The sequence below is a fragment of the Camellia sinensis genome, chromosome 12 (genome assembly GCF_055761805.1).
Source record: "Camellia sinensis isolate YWXY chromosome 12, ASM5576180v1, whole genome shotgun sequence".
Taxonomy (NCBI): domain Eukaryota; kingdom Viridiplantae; phylum Streptophyta; class Magnoliopsida; order Ericales; family Theaceae; genus Camellia; species Camellia sinensis.
In genome coordinates, this window is record NC_138972.1 from 27,662,280 (window position 1) to 27,680,976 (window position 18,697).

The 18,697-nt window shown below is 33.8% G+C and overlaps 1 protein-coding gene across 1 annotated transcript; it reads right to left on the reverse strand.

The window, feature by feature from the left end:
• Nucleotides 1–721: 721 nt before the first annotated feature.
• On the reverse strand, nucleotides 722–9,510 carry LOC145789319 (putative elongation factor TypA-like SVR3, chloroplastic). The gene is made up of 6 exons (XM_082898246.1): nucleotides 9,050–9,510; nucleotides 7,915–8,004; nucleotides 6,672–6,806; nucleotides 6,434–6,550; nucleotides 4,462–4,612; nucleotides 722–998 (listed from the first exon to the last, which is right to left on the reverse strand). Exons 1-5 carry the CDS (start codon nucleotides 9,146–9,148, stop codon nucleotides 4,544–4,546), a joined length of 510 nt encoding a protein of 169 aa, XP_082754372.1. The 5' UTR covers nucleotides 9,149–9,510; the 3' UTR covers nucleotides 722–998; nucleotides 4,462–4,543.
• Nucleotides 9,511–18,697: the final 9,187 nt, after the last annotated feature.

An 18,697-nucleotide genomic window follows, 5' to 3' on the forward strand; every position in this document is an offset into this window, starting at 1 on the left:
AATGGAACATAGGAGGGAAGAACAAAGAGAAATATTTTGTGGAGATTTTGTGTAAACTCCCATACGAATAATGCATATATTATTTTTTCTCTCTATATCAGATGTATAGAGATTCTCTACCAATAGAGGCGGAGTTGTAATCTCCCAAAACTCAAACACTTCCCGAAAGATAATCTTTTAATTATCTTATTTACAAATCACGTGAATTATCAATAAACCATATGGACATTCCATGGGTAATGGGTCGAGTCAAAACCGACTCAATTTCTAACATCTTCCACTCGTCCACATCATTGGTTATATTTGCAACTATCATTTTGTCAATCTCTCATTCAATCTACTACTCCTACAAAAAAATAAAGCGTCCGACTTAAGAAGGTGTAAAGGGAAGAGTGCAATATTAAGTCACCATGAACTAACCTTCACTCAAAATATCTAGTTCACACCCCAGATTCATTGGATCACACGAGGTCAGACATTTCAAAACCCCTCGTGAGTCATAGTTCATAAACATGCCTAACCTCAACACTATATATGTACTCATGATTATATAATGATCTCAAATCTGACACAATCGCTCGGTGTGACGACCTAAACCCGCCCCTATAGGTTTAACATTGTAACTGGCCAGTAATCCTGGGATTACCAAAGGCCTCTGAAACAGTTTAACAAAAAGCAAATACAATCATATAATGTCTATAGAGCTATGCAGACGTATATGGAACAAAAAATTTGAAACTTCTATTTACATATATGATATCATTGTCACATTAGCCTTACGTCATCTAATATACAGATAAATCAAAATGGGCCTTAGCCCAATAAACAGAGTGTATAAGAACTTGATTAGACTTAAACAAAATAACCAAAAGGCTTAAATGTAGTTCACAAATTTCGACCACTTGAAGCATTCCGGGAACCTCCTTGGGAGGCGCACAGGTTGGCTGACACAAAATAGATCTAGGTAGCAACTTAGGTCTGATCACGCGCCTGATCACCTACATACATAAATAATACAATGAGTTAGAGCCTAATGAATAACAACAGAGTAAAGGGTTTATGAATGATGTATAAAATAGGTTCAGAAATCAGATTTCAGATCAGAACAAATTCAGATTCACATACTTACACAAATTTCTTAACCAGTTATACGTGGTACAACCATTAGCTAACAAATCACTTGGTTATAAAGACCCACATTCACTTGGGATGGTCATAAAGACCCACATTCACTTGAGATAGTCATAAAGACCCACGTGCAGATCATATAAGCAGTTATGCATAACCAGTTCCATGGATGGAACCCACTTGAAACCCTGGTTTTAGGTCACACATATCACATGAACACTTGATACTAAGGATGTTATGAATACATTGCTGAAAAACTGGACAGCCATTCATGATTCTCAAAATAGCATTTATAAAACAAATCATATCTTAGTTACGACAAAATAGATTTAAATCCAATACAGTTAAAGCCCTAGGCTTGTACAAAAGGAATACAACAAAAGAAACAAAATGAAGCTTTTACTTCCAAGTCCTCCCAATCTATTTCCTTGCAGAGACATATAATCAGCACCTGAAAATGGTTTTCCCACATAGGGTGAGCCAAAACCCAGTAGAAATAATCCAACACAATATATAAATCTTAACAAAGATATAAGGGTGAAATATACATGCAATGCTTGTGTCAAAACATTTTATATCTTTTTCCAAAAACCATGTAATGCCAGCTTTATACCAGAATTCATAAGTCACTTCCTTTACAATAGAAACAGGGCAGTGAATTACACTTTGGGAATCTCAAAACAATATCAACCTTTCACAGAAATTTCGTCTGCGAGAAACGGTAAATCAGCACCTATATAAACGTAGGCTGTACAAGCACTATTATTGTCATTTCATGAAAATTTCGTCCGCGGGATCGGCACTTATGTATATGTGATAACCCTGTTCCTTATTATGCTAATTGGTCCTTATCATGAATTTGATTATGTGAAAATATGTGGTTTTGAATTTCTATCTGTTCATCGTAGGAATATCTGTTTGATTATCTGCTTTGGAATTTAAATTGAAAGCCTTATCGGCCACAAAACCCGAAATTGACTACGCCATTGTGACTAGCGTGATTTTTAGAGCCTACGGTGAAATTTAATTAAAAATTGATTCGGATCAAAATAATTAGATTCAAAACGATTAATTAAGTGCTCAATTATTTAATATTGATAATTTGATTTAGTGGGGTTATATAAAGGGCCATATACACTTAATTTCTCTCTTTTATTCAACTTGGCTGATTTAACTCTAAGAAAAGGAGAAAGGGTCGGCTTAGAGAGAGGGAGAGCTCACAATTGAAGTTTGATCTTGAAAGCTTGGAAATCTTGAAGATTACTCAAGAATTTGCTATAGATTGAAGGAATTGAACCTCTAGGTAAGCAAGTGAGCATGAATTCAAAAGTATAAGTTTGTAAATTGTGTATTCAAGCTAGTTGGGTAATCAAGAGTAAGAATTGAAATGAAATTGAGTTGATCATGTTGAATTGAAGGTCAATGTATGCATGCATGTGTGTAATTGCTTTGAATTTGCATGTTTGAGCACAAAATGTATGATCCATGTAAGATTTTAGTTGAAGCTCATGTTTTTGACCATCTCTTCATCATCTAAGTTGAGAACAAAAGTTGTGTTCCACATGCATGTACCATCCATGAGAATATGAGTTTGAAATACATGGAATTGTTATGATGGAAACAAGTTTGGTGTAATTTGGAACATGCATGTAGGTAATTCATGGAATTGAGCTTCATAATGTTGTAAATTGGTGTTTGTACCATGTTAGTACATGTATATGTGGAGTTTGAGCTAAAATCATGTATTTAGAGCCTTTGAATTTCAAGTTTGAGCTCAAGAAAAAGTTCTGGAAAACCCAGAAAATTTGATGTCCGCTCGAGCGGGAGAACCGCCGCTTGAGCGTAAAATTTGGGCTTCCAGTATTTTTTTGCAGGCATGGTGTTCGCTCGAGCAGAGAAGTTCACGCTCGAGCAGGGAGCCATGTAGTGAGGCCTTCCGCTCGAGCGCCAGAATTCACGATCAAGCGTAAAAATGACATAACCAGCACTTTTGCAGGTCTCAGGGGTCCGCTCGAGCGGGGAAGTCCACGCTCGAGCAGGGACCCCTGTTTCTAAAATTTTGAAAGTGCATTATGTGTTTCGTTTCCCGTTCTCTTTCACTCCTAAGTACTCTTAGGCATGCATTAAGCATTGTAAATGAATTAAAGGGACAAAAATGAAGCCTAAAGAGGAATGTGTAAATTAAGAACGGATTGAATCGGTTGTGACCCATATGTGTTATGTGATGTGGGTCAAGCTCCAGGGCAAATCAACCAGCCGATCACTGTGAGTAATATCTTAATAAAGATATTTGAAATATGTTGTTTGTCCAATTACTTACTTCTATGTAAGTCTTATAAGTCCATTAATTTGAATGGTGGACAATGTTTGCTATGCCAAATGAATGGGCCAAATGCCAGTTTGATACGAATGAATGGATGGGCCAGAGGCTAGTTTGACATGAAAGTATGAATGGGCCAAATGCTAATTTGACATGAATGAATGAATGGGCCGAAGGCCAGTCTGACATGAATGAATGAATGGGCCAGAGGCCAGTATGATCTGAATGATAGAATGAGTGGGTCAGAGGCCAGTATGATCTGAATGAAAGAATGAATGGGCCAGAAGCCAGTCTGACATGAATGAAAGACAAATGGGCCAAAGGCCAGTTTGACATGAATGGATTGGGCCCGAGGCCGTCCGATGTGTTTGGAACCACAGTCACTTACTAGATAGAAATATGAATTGGGCCTAAGGCCGTCTAATGTATATATTGTTCCAATGTATCTTCTTTAATTGATATTATTCACTGGGCTTTCGCTCACGCTCATTCATGTGCTTGTAGGTGAGCTAAGAGAGGTCCAAACCCAGCCTCAATGAAGTTTGTGTGAAACAACCAAGGTTTTGAAGAGTCAACCCTCATGTCTCACGAACGAGACACGTCTTCGCCCTTTTGCTACCTTATGTCATTTTGTCATATTGGAGAGGACTTTGGATACATTTGTATATAGTTTTGATTGGTTGACTTAGACTTATATGATCCTGTATGTACAGAGCTTTGTGTTAGTACATATTTTGATATGAGTTATTAATATATGTATATATATATGTATGGTTTGTCATGTGCCATGTAAGCACAACAACTCTATGGACAAAGTTTTAAATTGCTTCCGTTTGGCCCCCATTAACTCTGTTAAAATACGTTTGGTTTGGTTTGAGGCCGCAGGTAATCTTATGATTACTGGCCGGTTATATCCTTAACCCATGGGGGCGGGTTCGGGTCATGACAGTATATGCTGTGACTCTTATTTGTATTGTTCTGAACTCGCAGCATAGCTTATACTTAAAACTTACATGTTCTCTGTCAATATGGTAATATGCAAAGTACCCCTTCCACTAATAATGAATGTATCTGCAGTTTCACCATCTTCAACTTTCATGGCCAAATTTTCTCAAGCTCACGATAGAGACGATCTCTTAAGTTTCTACTAGTAACATACTTTCCCTGAGAGCAAACATTGAAAATAGCAAACTGTCAATGCCAGACCACAATGAGGAAATGCTTATTAACTGCAAATGTTGATAATACAACCTAAGTAAGGCACATGAAGCAGCTAGGTTCTTATTGCCACAGAGAGAAATAGAAGAGTTAAAAATTGAGAAAAATGAAGTAAAACATGATTAAAACACACATAAGGAATGGGAGCCACCAAACCAGGAAGAAATAAGAAATTATATTAAAAGTTTAAAATAACCTACTGAAAAGGTTTGATAAATAAAATGGAACACACAAGAACTATAATGATTAGTCCAACTAAGGGAACAATTAAAGAATCTTGTAAAAAATGTCATGTATCATCTTCTCAAAAAAGGCTTCAAGACCATAGAGAAAAAGAAAAACCCACTAACTACATTTCCCATAATTTTTTCCTCGTCTTTTCCTAGCAGGTCTTTTTTTTTTTTTCTTCTCAAAAGTTCCCACTGAATTTTCCTGAAGGTTCTAGACATTTCTAAAATGTTTCCAGTGGTTTCCCCTAAAATTTTTAGGATGTTCCATTACATACAAAGGTGAAATAGTAAGAGAGTTTTGTACAGTCCTATGTAAAATTACATCAACGCTGTGTTTGGATCAAGCATTTGAGGGAGAACTGGTGAAGGGAAAGGAAAAAATAAGGGAAAGTGAATAATATAAACTAAATTTCTGGATTTGCTGTTTCTAGATGAGTCCCATAACTCTGTTTTGCTGGTTTTGCACCATATACATTTCTGGATTGCATCAATATTTATTATGTAATTGTCAACTAACATCATAGTGGATGAGTGGCCCTCATGTTCTTTTTACAGTCATATTTTTTTTTATTGTATATTTGATTTATTTTATGGATCCATTGTATTTTGCTTGATAATTCTAAATTTGTTAAGATTCTTTCTACTTTTCTTGAACCTCGATTGCAGTGTATTACCCTACATGGAGTCAACACATCATGACCAATCATACCAATTTGCTCCTAGACAAAGACCAAGAGAGAGGCTTTGAACCATGATGGCTGTAGCATGTTTCAGCTCTAGCCTTGGCATGAATTGGAAAAATTGTTTTCTTGTGTCTATGCTGCCTAATTTTCCAAAATCTCAATCAAAGTACTGCTTTGAACTGCTGTAGCATTTGTTAAACGTATACGTATTAACAAGAAGTGCCCTTCTATCCAGAAAAAACTTTGTTCTCTATTAGTCACTAATAGATTTAGTTGCTTTAAAAATTAAGAAAACATGAGGCTTGAGCTTCACTCATGCAGAGATTCCAATAGCACGATTCAAGCATTCATGCTTTGTTATTCTTAGGACACTGATGCACACTGAAAAGTTCAGACCTAATATAAATTTTATGAATTTGTAAAGTTGAAAAAGAAATGTGATAGCAGGTTTTGAGGATGAAACAGTATGTAATGTATCAAGAATATCTTATATTGTTCATAACATGCAACAATACGCGTAAGGTACTGTTGCAAATTCTCTGGGCTTGTCGCATCATTATCAAGTAACATTACAAAAGATCCATCCAGAAACAGATGAACACGAGAATTTCAGATTTGCCAACTTGTTTTTGACATGACCCATGAATTAGGAAGATATCACATGAACACGAGAATCATGCAGTAAAGACTTACTATATCAATGGCTACAAACTTCGAGAATAAAATTGTTTTGATGATTCAATCAGTACTAAATTGTGAAACTAGGGAACAAATTTTCAAAGTCACAGTTTAATAACATACCTCTCCTCTTATCCCAAAAAAAAAAAAAAAAACAAACAAACAAACCAACATACCTCACGGCCAACAAAAGGTGAAGTATTGATAGAAAAAGCCATTTTCACTGTAGGTTCTTCCACCTTAATGGCAGGTAGTGGCTTCTCAGAAATTTTGTCAGCAATTGTCTCACCAATCTAAGAAAAATAAATCAGTTACCACAATTTCAACAAAGAAAATGATTGATACAAATATTCATCTTACAAGTACTGTTAGAGAGAAAAAAAATTGATCAAAGGAAAACAAGTTTTTTTCTACCTGAATATCATCAATACCACAAACAACACAGATATCACCAGCCTCCACAGCCTGTGCAGCAACCCTACTAAATTTCTCATACACAAAAAGTTCACTAACTCTTACATATCTGCATGTCTCATCCGTTGTGCATACCTTCAAAGATTCAAATTATTAAAATTATTAGATTTTTTTCTATGTCCACAGGAAAAAACCATAAATTATGGCAGAGGCATTTGCTTACTTAAACATGGATTAAATATCCAAAAAAAAAAAAAGAACACAAAAAGAACTTCATTCTATACCATAAGAAAACATAGAAATTCTAGAGAAAATCTTCAGATTATAGAATGAAACTCATCTGCGAATGATATTTCTTATCACAATCTCCAAAGAGTAGCTTACCTTGCCATGGATCCTTCATCATTTCACAAGTCACAAATTCAAGAATAGCACATACAACTTAAACATCATAAGAGTCTTGGAAGAGACACACACTACGTATGCATGTGTGTGTATGTGTGTACTATGTATATTTGTAATGCAAAATCATACGTTGATATAACATGCATGAGAATCCGTGCAAAATAGTTTCATAGAGCATATCAGGTCAGGCAAGAGAAATATATGATATCATCCATTTTGGTTTCATAATATGAAACTATGACCTAATATCGAATAGGGAGATGGGTAAGACAAGAACTGGACCTCTTGTTGCAACAAAGATAATTACTCATCATCAACTTACACTTACTGCACCAAAAATTGGAAGTGCTCACTCATCACACCACTATGAAATACACCCCATTTATGTAACGTTAGTCCTGAATAGGACGAATTCCTAATTAGTATTTAACACATATGTTTGCCATTTCTTTTTTTATTTAAATAAACATAAATTTTATATAGGATCTTTTCAATTGTTTGAGCCTTTGTATATCATTAATAAGGTCTCTCACTTATAGACCATTACTCCACCTAGCACAGCCACCTTGCACAACCCGGCCACATAACATGGCAAAAGTCCAGATAGGAACTTCAAGTGAAAGCCAAACAAGATAACAAGAGTGCGATTTCTTTAAGAGACATCATTTCAAGAAATTCAAATTAATTGATAACAGTAATCTCATATATCAGTGATGATGATCAATGATTGTCATATTAAAGTAATCAGAATACACAACACAGTCAGCCCTTAATATGATAATTCTAAAAATTGAACAAATGCCATAAGGAACAGATGTTAGCTCCAAAGCATACTCACCTGCACATCCAATCCTCTTCGCAAAACACCAGCATGCAAGCGCCCAATGGCTATCTGTCCTTTATGCTCCTCGTACTCAATATTTGTCACCTAGAAGTATGTCTAGCAGCAATCAACTATAGCATAATAATATGATATTGAAATTTGACAAGATAATACAAAAGAAAAGTTCCTTCACAAGTAAATATCTAACATGGCTCTTTTTGCAAATTACATGACCAGATACCATGGAGCTATAATATATCATGTCAAATAAGAACTCGAATTCACATATGTAATTTCTCCTATTGCAGGATTATCTCTATCTTTCAAAATAGGGAAATGTGGCCATAAACCCCTCCTAACTTCCTTTTCTTGTTAAAATGACAAAAAAAAAATGATTGATGTTGGCCCTCCAGTACTACTAAATCAATGACAGCCTAAGTTTTCTAATCCAAGATTAAATAGTCTGAGAATTCAACAAGACCAGCCTTAAGACAGCCAACTTTATTTTGTTCATGTTGTATCTCAAGGGGGAATAATGAAGGAGAATTTTCCTCTTCCTGGTAGATAAAATCCAGAACGAGACACAAGGAGAAATCCCGGGCAAAAATTACATAAGAGGGAAAAAGGCCAAACTATACATCAACACATAAGCTAAATTCTTCCGGCAAATCAATCAAGAAACAAAAGAAAGAGATTCCTAATAGTATTTATCAAAAAAGAGAGAGAGATACCTAATAGTAATCCAAAAAAGGGCTCAATATCAAATGTTTCGACTCCAAAATAAAAACTACACCTCCATTAAAGATTCTCTTGCCGTGCTCCTAGATGCATCACCAAAAACAAATCACTGAAGAAGCTCTTAAATACTTAACACTGATAATTAAACAGCCAAGACATAGATAAAAGATACTTGCAAACTGCCTTCAGACACAAAGAAAGAAAGAAAGAAAAAAAAAATATTCAATGAAAAGGAAACCACAGTGCAATCAATTTCAGAGTTGGGAATTTACGAGATTGCCAGAATGTTCTACGAGAATTTCACACAAATTCTACAGATACAAGTTGAGAATTCAAACAACTAAATTTGGCACAATTAATATGTATATATGTAAATATATAGCACATATTATGTATGTAAAATTTTAACTACCTTGTCAATTGTGGCAAAAATGGACATGTTCTTGAAATCCCTGGACCTGAGCCGTGACCTCCCAATCCCCAGCCGCTGAATCAGCGCAGACGACATCATCAGGAAGAAGCGATTTCCTCTCAACCAAACTGGCCCAGCGGCTTAAGGAGGAGGAGGAGGAGGAGGAGGAGGAGGAGGGGTTCTCACGGTACTGCTCATCATCATCAAAGTCATTTTCTCTGGTGATTTTTTTCCGGTGGTGGCGGCGTCGTTTTGCCAACTGCGAAAGCTCTTTCTTCGCGGTGGATCCCGAACCCACTTCCGCAAATTTCCTTAGCAGTTCATCTGATGAAGCCTTCGTTAAATTGTTGCTGGTGCACTCCCACTGTCCATTCTATATATATAGAGAGAGAAACCCTAACCAAAACTTTCAGAGAGCGATCGTGGGTTCGGAATGTGAGCTTAATCGCAATGAGTAGAGAGGAGGATAAAAAGATGTAAGAGGAACATTTGTCTCCGTTGCAATTTTGTGAGAGAAATGTACCGTTGGGCGGGGGCGGTGGTGAATATAGCCGTTGTTGGGTAGTAACCAACACACACCTCAAAATTCTAATAAAAATTCTAATAACCAAACTCTTTTGAAATTGTAATTCTAATAAAAAAAATTCAAAATTCTTTTCCAAATATGTAATTAAATAGGCAACTCAAAATTTAATTTAAAATTTTTTTCAAAACTTATAACCAAACTCTTTTTAAAATTTTATTTAAAGACAAATTTTAAAAAATACTTTTTTATTTTATGTTTTAAAATCATGATTTTATTTTTTAAAATATTTAATTTTTTTTAATTTCAAAAAAAATTGGATGGCCATATATATCTAAACCATAACAAATTATTTGGCCAATACTTAAAAAAATAACAAAAAATATTTTTCAATAAAATAAAAAAATATTTTGATTAAAAAGTTTTTGAATTGAGTTTTGAGTTTGAGTTATGTGTTTGGTTATGAATTTTAAAAATAGTTATTGAATTGAGTTTGGAGTTATGTGTTTGCTTATAATTTGAGTGTGAAGTTGTGTTTTGAATTTAAAAAATTTACAAAAATTTAATAAAATATTTAAAATGAAAAATAAATTTTTCTTAAACGTTTTTAAATATTTAAAAGAAATAAATTCGAAAAATTTCAAAATACAACTCAAAATTCAAAAACTTAAAACTCAAAATACAACTTAAAACTCTTTTCAAAACTCAAAATTCTTTTCAAAATTCAAAATTAAAAAACTCAAAAATATTTTCAAAACTCATAACCAAATAAATTTTTATTTTTTTTAAAATTGAACTCACAACTCCACACTTAAAATCACAATTTCACACTTAAATTATAATTATAAAATTAAAATAAACAGATTTTACCCTTAACTCTTACACTCACTAATATGCCTTGCACATACTCTCTCTCTCTCATACAGAGATGAAATTAGGATTTTATTACTATAGGGGTTAATAGATAAATAATATTTTTTTACCGTATAGACAAATACACATATATGTATAATATGATATATAAATTATATATATACACATAAAAAAATTTAAACATCATATAAACAATCTCTAATAAAATGAATAAATTTTTTTCTAGAAAAATAACAGAGAACAAAAGATGAAAAAAGAATGAAGTATATATCTTTTATACTAAGATGTTATTTTATTTATAAAATAATACATACATATATATATATATATATATATTTAGAAGTACTATGAAAAATAAAATTTTCACAGAGACAGAGGGGTCATGATACCCTCATAATCTTCTCCTAGTTCTATCCCAGCACACATACACTCACCTCATTCTTTTAATAATAAAAAAAAATTATCTTTATATTTTTAAATTTATTTTATTTTATTAAAATATATTTAATATTTAATATACAAATTCTATTTTTATAAAATTGATATTGTTTTAAAAATATATTTAAAATTTTAAAATGCAACTAATATTTCACATATTTAATAAAAATTAAAATTAATAATCTAAAATATATAAAAATTTATACAATTAAAATAATTTGTATGACTTAAGTTAATATAAATAATAAATTACTTTTCTAATTAATATATATATATATATATATATATTGGTAGGAGAAAACGTTTAGAATAATATAAATATAAATAAAAATATATTAATTCAAACCACGCAAATAATAACTCAAACCAAAATAATAATATAATAAAAAAAATAGTGGCCATGTTTGATCCTACATACAAAGTAAGACTTGCACCCACACAAACTAAACTTACACTTCGCATAGACTAGTCTTGTATTCCTACACATGTTAGACTTACACCCCACACCCTACATAGATTAAACTCGTGCCCTACATAGATTAGACTTGCATCCCTATACAGATTCAACTTGCACCCCTCACAAATTAAACTTGCACTTCACACTAACTAAACTTTCACCTCCACACAGATTCAACAAACACGCCAACACAGACTAGACTTGCACTACTGCACAAATTTGACTTGCACACCCTACGCATACTGAATATGCATCCCTACATAGAATAAGGCCTCGTTTGGCAAGTGGTGATTTTAGTCAAAAAGTCAAAAAGTCACTAAAAAAACCAAAAAGCCAACAACTTATACCAAAAAGTCAAAGATTCCATTTTTCTCTCTACTTATTGCACATCTTTTCGTAAAAAAATTAAAAATTCATCCCAAACATATTAGTTTTTTTATATCATATTTTAGCCAAAAAGTTAAAAATTTACTAAAAAACCTGTCCCAAACGAGGCTTAAACATGCGCCCCATACAGAATAGATTTGCACCCTTACACAAATTCAACTTGCGCCCTTCATAGATTTAAGTGCACCCTACACAGACTAACACTCCCATATAGATTTGACTTGCATGCCAACACAAACTAGACTTGCACAACTACAAAGATTTGACTTGCACACCACATAGACTAAACTTGCACCCTCACATAGATTCGACTTGCATGCTAACATAGACTAGACTTGCACCACTACACAGGTTTAACTTGGAAACCACACATACTAAACTTGCACCTACACATAATGAACATGTACCCCCACACATAATGGACTTGCACCCTACAAAGTATTTTAAAATATATATATACATCTGAGTTATTTATAAATGAAAAAGATATTACAAAAATATTTCTAATATTTTATATTATTTTTTTTAAATAAAAAATATTATTTTATCTACGAAGAAAAACGTAGAGACTAATAAAAATATTAACTCAAATTATACAATTAATATAAAAATATTATTCAAACATACAAATATTATTTTCATTAAAAACAAAAATAGAATCATATGAAAATGAAAACGATATTTTTTTTTATCAAGCTACTTTTAATTTTTTTCTAAAAAAATAAAAGACAAAATTTAAAAATTCAACCAAACAGTTTACGTTTCAAACCTAAAACTAGTTACAAAAATTAGTTTTAAAAAAATTAATCGCACAGCATATTTTAATTTTATAAATAGTTATAAAAATAGTAAAAATTAGTCACAGGAAAAAAAAAATCACATAATATTGTAGACACCCCATTTTGACCGGCTCTAAGACTTGGGCGCTTTCTTTTGATTACTCGATGATGACAATCAGAATGTGTTTCTCACAAAATTATTAATAAGCGAGCTTGGAATTTGAGCTTTATTCCTAACCCTAAGCCTATATCGGCCAAGTGTTTAAGCCCTGTGGGACACCCAGAGTGAAATGGGACCAAACCGGAGCAAAACAAGACCGAACCAGAGCAAAAAGGGACAAAATCCACCCTAGCCGGTCAACCGGTAGCACCATCGCGGGCACAACCAATGTGATCGCGGGTGCAACTTGCCTTACTGCGGTCGCGACATATTCACATTGGGCGAGTTTTTTTTACTGTGTGGGGCACTTTGTGATGTTATTTCTTACCTATTTTTGCACCAAATGCATGCTTACTCATCCTCCATTGACTAGTGCTTGAGCCAACGAGGATAATGCTCAATTTTAGTGCCCCATTAGCTCCATTATTTTCTCTAAATGATCCATTTTGTCTTCCACCATTGCTCCACTAGCATTGCCTATATAATGAGAGCTATAGTCTTGAGTTTGAGGAGATGAATTAGAAGAGAAGTGTAAAGAGAATACTAAATTTGAGTTAGAATTTGAGAGAAAAAAAGAAAAAGAAAAAAAAAGCCTTGAAATCAAGAGAGTTGTCTTTCCAAATTAGTGAAATTATAAAGCCTCTATACATCTCATATTTCCTTGCAAACACCACTCAAGAACCAAGTCCTAAAGCTTTGACCAAAGTGAGAGTAGTCTTGCTAAGTTGAAGAAGATTAAACAGTGATCATACACTTGTCCAAAACATTATTCTAAGCTCAAATTCTAAGCTCTTGAATTGAGGATTAAGATCAAAATTCACAACATTGAGGGTGATCAAGATGAAGTTTGGAAATCGAGCAGTTCAATCTTTCTCTGGAAGGTGAATTTCAAGTCTTTCATTTTCTTATATTTTCTATTTCATAATTATTTTCTTACTTTAGATTTCTTAGTATTTTGTTATAATCTAATTGGAAGTGGTTAGTTTAGTTCATATTTATTTTCTTACTTTATATTTTAAAGCGTTTTGTTGTAATCTAAGTGGTTAGTTTAGCTCATATTTATTTTCTTACTTTTTATTTCATAGTGTTTTGTTGTAATCCAAGTAGTTAGTTTAGCTCATATTTATTTTCTTGCTCTTGTTTCATATTGTTTTGTTGTAATCTAACTGGAAGCGGTTAGTTTTCAATTTTTTCATTTTCTTGCACTTTCAATCTTATAGTCGTTTTCTTGTTTTAAGTTGTATACTCCCTCCGTCCCAAAATATTAGTCCCTTATTCCATTTTTCATTGTCCCAAAATATTAATCCCTCTTCAAAAATCAAGTACAAAAATAATGTAAATTTCCTATTTTGCTCTTCTTTTAAATTAATAAACAATATAAAAAGTACAATTATGACATTGATATTCCCAAAAAATGTACTATCAAAAGGGTAATTTTGGAAAATCAACTTTTTTCAAATGCAATAATTGTACTACCAAAAAAGTTGGATTCCCCAAAAGGGACCATTATTTTGGGACGGAGGGAGTATTAGTTTTGTTGTAAGCTAACCGGAAGTGGTTAGTTGAGTCGCCTACATATTTCTTGTTTGTTCTTTTCTCGGTGTTGTAACAAGACAGGTTTTGCTAGGCCTAGACCAGACGGTTAACTTCTTTTTGATAAAACGGCGTAATCTTCTGATGTTGACCAATTTTCGGTGGTTTCCAAGGCGCATGAAATTTCTATTTTGTTTTTTTTTCTATTTGAGTGTTTTGTGAGGTTTTTATTTTGTTGTAATATTTTCCTCCTCCCTCTCTAATTTGGTTTGTAATTATTCTTTCAAGTGTTATAATAATTCTCCGCCCCGTTTCTTTCTATCTTATTCTTTTACTTGCTTTCCTTATTTGTGCATAAGCATCATATTTTTTTTTTAATCATATCCATGCTTTACATCCATGTTTCATGCACCTTAATTCAGCTAAGTTTGCATTTGTGATTTTAATCAATTCCTATGTGATTATGTGCGCTACCTCATATTCTTGAGATGATTCACATGTCATATCTTAGAAGTCAAATCTTTAGTTGCATTTCATGAGTGAATTGCATTAGAATTGTGTATATAAGATCATGCATAGTTTTCTAACGTTATATGTAAGTTTTTCATACTTTAGCATCCCGCTTGTGTGTGTTTTGCTTACTATGTTTAAGTATCTTACCATATGGCTACTTGCTTACTTAATATAATTGTATGAATGCCGATGGATGAGATTATGTCACTTAATTTGGAATGATGTTGATTTTCATGGTTGTAAACTCAATTTCTTTTAGTTGTACATCTTCAAAACTCTTTCAAAACATATGAAATCACGTTGTTCCAAAATGAATGGTATAGTCTATACTTGTATGCTTTACATAGTAACTTTTAAGATTTATTTATCAGAATATAAACATATAAAGTTAATAAAACTCATATTATCGTTTTGTAGAGGCCGATCTTTAATCGGGTAAGCGGGGGTGCTCAATTAATAACCTTCCTCTCTTATACCTAAGGTTTTGAGCGAAGCATCTTTGGTTACGAGAAACAATGACCTTGGCACGAGTCATTGGTTTTCTAATTTTTCCAAAATGACTCTAAGATCTAGTGATGCAGTTCATTTCTGGCAATGGTTTTGCAATAAAATGGATTTTCTGTAAAAGTTGCCAAATCTGGACTCTCATCTATGTTTCACATTGCACTCGTGAGACTAGATCAAATAAATAGAGGGCCTAAACTGTTTAACGCCCATGGGTACCCCTCGGGCATGTGACAATTTTCGGTGACTCCGTTGGGGATATTAAGAAACCTTGACTTGACCTCTATGATATGAATTTTATTTTCAATTACATATTCATTGCATTGCATGCAATGGTGAACTTAAAGTTCCTGTGTTGCCCAGATTTTCGTGGGAGTGCAGGCAAACTTTTCGTGACACTATACTTATCTCTACGTTACTTTAGAGCCCTTGTGTTATAACTTTTTGAGATCTGTCAAAAAGGTAGTTCTGCTATCTAAGGTTCTCAGACTTCGATAAGAGGCTATATTGACTCTTCTGATTTCCTGGGATCTTTATTGGTTATTACCCAAAGGACTCTTTCGTAGCGTCACCTTAACATTAACCCCTAGAGTAGAGCCAACCTTATGCATATAGTGAGCTATAGTACCTTCCAAAATTAGGACAGGATGCTCTCCCATTTCTAGGATTTATGATATCGCTTGTTTGAATAGTGAAGCCTTAGATCAATTTAAAGCTAGGAGAAGGTAACCCTAGCCCCCATAGGGGTGTTTGTTCTCTTTCCTGCTATATGTTATGTGCAATGTATGGGAATTCTCAGATTCAGATGAATGGTTCAGGTATTTCAGTTTGTGGGGTTTGAGTTCAGTTTTTCAGTGTGATTTAGCAGTAATCAATTGACCGGCATGCTGCTGAAATTTGATTGGGGGTTCTGTTTTATTTTTGCAAGGTAGTTGGGCACCGTAGTTTCAGAACAGTCAAATATACCCAAGTTCTGTGGACTCATGTTGGTAGACTCTGTAAGACTACAGATTTGGTTTAAAGACAGCCAGTGTTAGTTTCTTTGCCACCGATCACACGAAGCAGAAGAACAAAAGCCGCATCAACTGTTTTGAGTACCCCTTCTTCACCAGCTAGATCATCCCCACTTAGTTTATCGGCATCATTGATGGCTCAAGTTCTGGAAAATATAGTGGACATATGTTGTTGGCCCTTCAACGAAGTTTGGATGTTATGGCCATTACAGTGGCTACCCACGGTGATGCTTTGTCTGAATTGTGATTGCCATCTAGGGCATCTTCTACTCAACCACCTCCGGTTGCTCATCCAATCCCACCTCCACTAGTTGAAGAATTTCCTAAACCCAACTTACCAATAGACTTGAGGGTTCCTGCGCAATCATCAAGACGACTTTTTCCCCTTCCACAACCAACGGGAGGGCTTTTTCCCCTGGAAAAAAATGAGTTTGATTCGATTATATTGAAACTGGCCAAGTTGGAGAAAATGTTTAAAAGGTCGCAGGGAATTAACTCTATCCTAGGCATTGAAAATAGGTATACAACAGTCAAATTGCCGAAACGGTTTAAAATGCCACACATTGACAGGTTTGATAGAGCTGGTCTCTTCTCGGATGTCCTTAAACCCATGGGCCTAACTCAACCACAAAAACTTTCCTTGTTTGGAAGAACTTTATCTGGTGTAGTTGCCATCTGGTATGCTAAATTAGATGACTCAGTGAAATAATGTTGGGAAGAATTGGCTGAGGCTTTTGTTACCCAATATGCTTACTGTGACACCCCAATTTATACTCTAAGGGTTAGGATAACGTCACTAAAGAGTCTTTTGCTTAATAGTCAAGTAAGATCCTAGGAAGGTCGGAGAAGTCAATATGGTCTCTCTTCTAAGTCCAACCACCTTAGATAGCAAGCTATCTTTTTGACAGATCTTAAGAGGTATTAACAGAAGGTCTTATAAGTAATGCGAAAATAGGCATAGGATTACAAAAATAAATACTAATTATAGTGTTTCAAATCTTAAATTATAAAACGAGTTCCATTACTATTACAATTCAAAAAAATAAAAATAAATGCACGAATAGACTCATAAGCAAAATAGTTTCTAACTTTCTCTAAAACAAATACAAATCTTTAGATGTCTCTGGCTCTTTGTCGGCCACGTATGTTTCTTCGATTCCTGGCATGAAACGTCATGAGCTTTGAATGCACAGTAAACATACACACTCCCTGTCTCTTTTTTCCAATCTAATACACAATCGCAATGACAACAATAGGGGAAAGAAACATGATATTCAAGTAAATAACAAAGGTTACAAGTTTAGTTGTTAGTAGTCTAGAAATCCCCCGAAGAGATTTCATTCTCCAAACCACAAGAATTGGACACGGATTATTCGGTATGCCCCCACTTTTGCAGACCTTATCTTGAATGCCTACCAACGGTTACATGCTGCGTAGTGCCAACCAAGGACCTCAAAAGAGATAGTAAAATAAGGGCCCTGCCCATTCCCTCTTCACACCAAAACCACCTAGGGTCTGAATACAGGCGTTTCGTTCAAGGGTTCTGAAACAATCACTTACGCAAGACTTTAGCTTTCAAAAGGGAACACATTGCGTCAACCAATTAATAACTTAGTAACTTGTACAAAAGTTCGTGAACCCATTACCACCCATTAAGTTTCCTGTTTGATAATTTAAGTCATAGTTAGAACATGCTTTTGAAACAACATCTATTGCATAAGTATGAACAACTTCATAGCACAAATGGAAGGTAATAAAGTTAAAACACATGAGATTAACATATCAAAATATGCACAAGTATTTCTAGGCATATTCATGAAGTTAAGGGAATAATATCACACAAGAATGTAAATTTCCAAGTTTGCGTTGTCATATAGATTGTAAACAAAAAGGCATTTTCAGATTTTTCCTAAACTTGGATTTCCTATGGTTTGTAGAGACTTTTCTACTTTTCAGAACATCTTTTAGAAGTTTCATGGCTTTCTTAGATTTTTAGTTATTCAAGAAACACTCCAGCGCTGTCCACATTCATCGATCGTTAAGAAAATTGGATTTTCTTTCAAACCGCTCACTCTTTTTCAATGAAACCAATTTTTATTGAAAGCTAACTCTTTAAGGAAGTTTTTGACATAAACATGGGCTCAAGATAATTTTTATACATTTTTCTAGAATATTTGGAATTTAGCTGTAAAAATTGATTTTTCATGCATAATACTCAAAATAAGAAGATTGGTGAGAAAAGAGGACAACTAAGGGAAATTTTTCACTTCTCTTGTGATGAAAACATATTAAATAATGTACCAATAACTCATATTTTTAGAATGATGATGTGCCTTTGGAAATAATGTGAGATATGGAAAGAAGAAGATGGTTTTGCATCTATTAAGAGAAAATTCAAGTAGAAGAAGGATCAAAGCTCAACTCATCAATTGTGAACACATGAACACCATTACAACACATCTGAAAAT

Bases quoted from the DNA above. Each gene is read 5' to 3' on its own strand.
- LOC145789319 (XM_082898246.1), bottom strand. From the start codon at position 9,148: ATGATGTCGTCTGCGCTGATTCAGCGGCTGGGGATTGGGAGGTCACGG. The intron at 6,551-6,671 runs GTAGAAAAAAAC...TATTTTTCTTAG, and splicing joins GTGGTATTGATGATATTCAG to ATTGGTGAGACAATTGCTGA. The intron at 4,613-6,433 runs GTATGTTGGTTT...GTTTGCTCTCAG, and splicing joins CACCTTTTGTTGGCCGTGAG to GGAAAGTATGTTACTAGTAG.